We start from the raw sequence: 5436 nt of genomic DNA on the forward strand, positions 1-5436 counted from the left end.
CTAAAGCCTCAAAAGCATATTTATGAACCATTGATGTTTCATCCCAGATTATTAGCCTAGACAATGCTAAAAGTTTACCAAGCGCAGACTGTTTACTCACCGAACAGCGCATATCATAACTCACTTCAAGTGGAATTTTGAATCTTGAATGTCCCGTTCTACCAGCTGATAATAGAGATGCAGGCACACTTGACGACGCCGTTGTTAGTACGATAAGATTTCGAGATCGTACACCAAAAAGTAATGCCTTGTACAAATATGTTTTTTCAGTGCCTCCTGGACAATCAATAAAAAACATTCCATTCTTATCATTTAAAAAACAATCCAAAATAATATCATAGGCATTTTGTTGCTCTTTATTTAAACTCTCACTATAATGTATGTTTGACTGAAAATTAATATTATTTGTTTTTTTGGCAATCATGGTTTGAAAGACATCATCATCATTCATAGTTAAATCAAAATCTACCAAACAAAAATCAATTATATTTTTACCAACACCTTCTAAGAAAGAATTTATAAAGTGTAAAGCTTTCATTTCAGCACTTTGGTGTGTGAAACATTTATGTAAATAATCTTTTATCATGAAATTCTTAAATTTATCCCATAAATTCCTTGAATTTATAGGGCAAGATAAACTCAATACATTAGCAAATAGTCGTTGCAGTAATACAGGCATTTGGTAAGCAACTGCCTCAGATAAACACATTTCAGAATAGTTATTTTCACTAAGAAGACCATGAGAAAGTGCTGCTTCACAATAAGTAGATAAAACAATACCATTGACTGTTTTTAAATTTTCAAAAGATTTTCGCCCTCTAATATGATTTAGCAAAATTCTTAAAAATTACCTCTCACCATCACATGGATTAGCACCGATTATTCTACGAATAACATTTTTTCTTTTTCTAGGAGTCCAAATTTGCATGGATGTATTCCATACGAAATATGTTGGAAAATTTTTATACAGTAAAGTTTTTGTTTTTTCATTTGAAATATTCATTGTAAAAAATTCTGCTAACATTGTTCGGTGAACAAAATCTTTATTTATAACCTTTGATAAATCATCTGTCTCCTTGTATTTAACTATTTGAGTACTTTAGTATGTAACTGTAAAGAGATTACTGTAGGAGATATATCAAATAAATCAAAACTAAATAGCCTCCACATAGCTTCAGGTGGAGATATCCATCTAGCTGTTTGGTAGTTTGAAATCTCATCAACAAATTCTTCGTTTGTTTCTTTATTTAAAGTAAATTGAATCCGATCATGTCCCTTATATACGTATTTGTGTAGATGTTTAACAGCTTTGACAGAAGAACACACCTCCACGTTAATGTGACAATCATATTTAGCTAAAATGTAAGGATTATATAGTACAACCCATCTATTATCCAAGATACACTCTCTTACTTTAACACATACACCATCATTGCGACACTTGTAAAGTTGGTAGGAATCATTACTCAAAGAAGTATTTTCAACATAATCTCTCGGATATTTATTCTTACACACAAAATTCTTTTCCATACAAACATTCTTAGGATTCAAATTTCCACAAGGACCATGCATCATATGTTTTACAACAGTAGCATATAGGTAAGGGTAATTTTTTTTGTCTGGTATTTCTGATGAGACAATTTCATCGAAGAGTTTCAAATCTTAGAATTTCTTTTAAATATAAGGAGAAAATGAGCGTGAGGTAATCTACTTTTCTGAAATTCAATAACATAAACATATGCAGCAATAGGACCCAACAACTTTGTCTTAACCAAATCTGTCTTCAATTCCTCAAACTTGGCACGAAATATTCGTACTAATAAATCTGGCATATTCTGTATTTCATCACTGTGTTTCAATTCACATCTTATTTTAGGCCAATTTAGATTACATGTCATTGTCAAAAACATATCTGGTTTGCCATATCTCTGAATTAAAGACATTGCATTTATATATCTTTTAGTCATGTTTCTAGGATCTCCAATAAAACTAGAAGGCAACACCAATGATTTACCAATTTTATAACCTCTATTCTCACCATTGTGTACACTATCTACAATTCCCTGATATAGTTCAGCTCTTATAAAATTTTGGTTATTACGAAAGTAGTCTAATCTTGCTGTTTCAATTTTCACGTACATATCCACAACATATTGTTGTAAAAGTCTGTCAGCATGTAAAAGAATACAATTACTTATACACCTGATTTAAAGCTTGTAACAATAATATTCTCGACATGATACAGTTATTCGTTTTTTCTTTACCTTCAAAACTGTAACAAGAAAAAAAAATTATATCAACAAAAACTTCATTCACTAAATGCAATTAATTACATAAATAAAATAGTTTAAAAAATAGAAATTACTAAAATTGTTTACCATGATCTTCGACTACCAATAATTGATCGACAGAATGGACATGATTAACTTCTATTAAATTCTGACAAACCCGAGCTTGTGAAACACTTACATTCACTTTTTCAATACCTTCATGCCATCCAACTTCTCCATACGGTAAAAGTAGTGGATATTGGAGAGGATCATAACAACCACAATAGTATTGAACTTTATATGCATTACATGAATGCCTATAAATTAATAAATCCCGACCTCTACTATTTGTAGATGATAGGTCGTCGTCAACCCAAACTACAACCACTTGTTTTGAATTGGCAAGTTATATACTCTTTGATCAACAGTAGGATTAGACTTTAGTAAAATACAACATGATTCTAAATCACTAACTTTACTTAATGATCGGAAAAACTTTGAATAGAGATTTTTGTTTAGAACATCTATCAACTTTCTTAAAGTAAACTCACAAAACTTATCAGAAGTATTCAGTCTATTACAACTTTCATTTTCACTATCACAGAAGTATAACTGTAAATAAGTTGGATTCTCATTCTTTGGCACAAGCGAGTTGATGAAATGGTATACTTGTCCTTGAACTCTAGAAGTATATATACCTTTATTATTCTTACACAATTCTTTGTCATACTTAACACCAAATGAAGTAAAGGCAAAATGATTGTTATAACTACGAATAATCTTTCTAAAAACTACAGCCTCTTCAGATGTGGAAGTAAATAAATTATACATTTTCAGCAGGTATATCATGTAACTGTAATTTGACATTTCCATTACAACAACAAAAGCCTTTACTTTCTCTATAGAATTTTGTAGCACCACAATAACCACAAACTTTAGAAGATGGCAAAACATAAGGTTCATCAGGAATACTTCCTTTACAAATTTTTTCTGCATATTCAACACTCACGTTCACGTCGCCTGATTCTCCTTCTCCTAATTCAAAAGTTGATTAGCATCGTCTACAAGAAAAAATTCGAAACAAAAAGGAAATTGTAAGGAAAAAAGCATTCCATATAAATAAATTAAACATAAACATAATTATATATAAAAAAGACCAAACAAGAGTTATTTAAAAAAAAAATACTCCAAAAAGGTCGAATAGATAATTCATCTCTGCGAAACAAGGAGTTTTCGCCGGTAAACAAATAAAACAAATAAAGCACAACAAGATGATAAACTAAAACTACACAAAGGCAAACACTAACAACTTTTTTATAAAGATGTAGAAGTAGATGATACTAAAAACCTTTCTATCATAACGATAAATCCTCTGTTATAGACATTTGTAGCACAAAACATAAATATTTCTTTATTCAACAGTCACACTCATTCCCCTTATTCAAAATGTTGATTAGCATCATGAAAAAAAAAGGAAATTATAACGAAATATATAAAGAAAACTATATTATATAAAAAAGACCGCAAAAAAATAAAAATTCTCCGATTAGTTCGCAGAGATGAATTCATCTCTCCTAAGTGTGCGGAGAGATCACTCTTCTTCCGCACTCTCTGTACACTCTCTTCCTACAGTACAGAGAGTCTTGAAAAAAATTTTCTACAGGAAACTAAAAACACATCTTTGCGGAGGAAGAAAAAACTATACTAATAACTTTTTTTTATTAAAAACCTTTCCATTACAACAAAATTATCTGTTTTTTTTTCTATTTTTTTTGTAACAGGAGAATTAGAAGATGACAAAATATAAGTATTTACTTTAACAAATTTTTCTGCACTCACACTCATTCCCTTATTCCTTGATTGAAAATGTTGATTAGTAAGAAATTTGAAAAAACAGGAAATTATAACAAAAAAAAAAATTGAAAAACTATATTATATAAAAAAATACCGCCAAAGAAAAAAAAAGATCTCCAAAGAGTTCGCAAAGATGAATTCATCTATGCGAACTGTGCAGAGATATCACTCTTTTTCCGCACTCTTCGTACAGTGCGGAATTAAAAAAAAAAATTCTTCGACAAAAACAATAACAATAACAGATTAAACTAAAAACTAAACATAATTATTATATAAAAAACCAACTACAAAATCAGCTTCTTCAAACTGCCAAAAAAATTAGTAAGCTGAACTGTCGGCAACTCTTTTTTTTTTTTTTTTGACAAAATCTAATCAAAACAAATACAAGAACCTAAAGAAGTATAAACACTACTAAATACAACCTGTTAAGCTGAATGTTCGTAAACGTCGATCTACAGAACAAGGTTGCACTTCATGCATCAGATTTTTGAGTTGAGGATTCTCAATGCACGTGTGTTTTCTCTTTCCTTCACAAGCTCGTCTATCCTTAAACCAATCACCAACATTTTTTTCAGAAATAACAGGATTGTATAAGGATAAGGTGGAGACTATATTTGAAATTTCTGCATTACTTGGACTTTTATTTCCTCCATCAAATATGGATCGAAGAAAATCAACCTCTGTACATGTAGGTATCCAACGTTGTTGTTTTCCCATCCTACAGCAAGCTTAAGATTTCACGAAAATGTGAGAATATGTGATCCAAAGATTTCACGAAAAAGTAAGAATGAAAATATCAATAAAAAGAATAAAAAGAAAAATAAGGAGTATGGTGGTGGAGTATGGTTGGCATGGTCCAAGCAAAGATTTTTTCTTTTTCACAACAAAATAAAAAAAAAAAGAGGGAAAAGAGCGTGACCAGTAAAATGAGATTGGTTTACTGTTGTGTCTACAGTACCATCCCATTCACGTTTTTCACTACTATATAAAAAGGGTAATGTTTCACTACTGTAAAAAGAACAGTAGATTCTTCCATTTTGTCTCACTGTAGCTTTTTTTTTTTAGAGAAAGCAACGACGTCGTTTATCTTACGTGTTAGATACAGTGATTTTGTTGCTTTTCCTTAATTTACGCAGCATGGAGGATTATGTCATAGAGCCCTATTTACTCTTTCTCCATTTTTACGCGCTACAGTCATGCCTCTCTATTTCTCCACACTAATTCAAGAACAAAAGTGTGAATTTCATAAATATATGATTGAAAATATGTTTAAAGAAAAATAAATTTTAAAAAATGAAGACCAAACATGTTA

At 30.4% G+C, this 5436-nt stretch overlaps 1 protein-coding gene across 1 annotated transcript in view; it reads left to right on the forward strand.

The window, feature by feature from the left end:
• Window positions 1-3829: 3829 nt before the first annotated feature.
• LOC111392119 (eukaryotic initiation factor 4A-6-like) overlaps window positions 3830-5436 on the forward strand; it is a 9747-nt gene continuing 8140 nt past the window's right edge. Inside the window, exon 1 of the mRNA XM_023017387.1 lies at window positions 3830-3901. Within this exon, the coding sequence (XP_022873155.1) occupies window positions 3830-3901 (72 nt within the window). The remainder of the gene's footprint in view (window positions 3902-5436) is intronic.

This window comes from Olea europaea, chromosome 4 (assembly GCF_002742605.1).
Source record: "Olea europaea var. sylvestris chromosome 4, O_europaea_v1, whole genome shotgun sequence".
Classification (NCBI taxonomy): Eukaryota; Viridiplantae; Streptophyta; class Magnoliopsida; order Lamiales; family Oleaceae; genus Olea; species Olea europaea.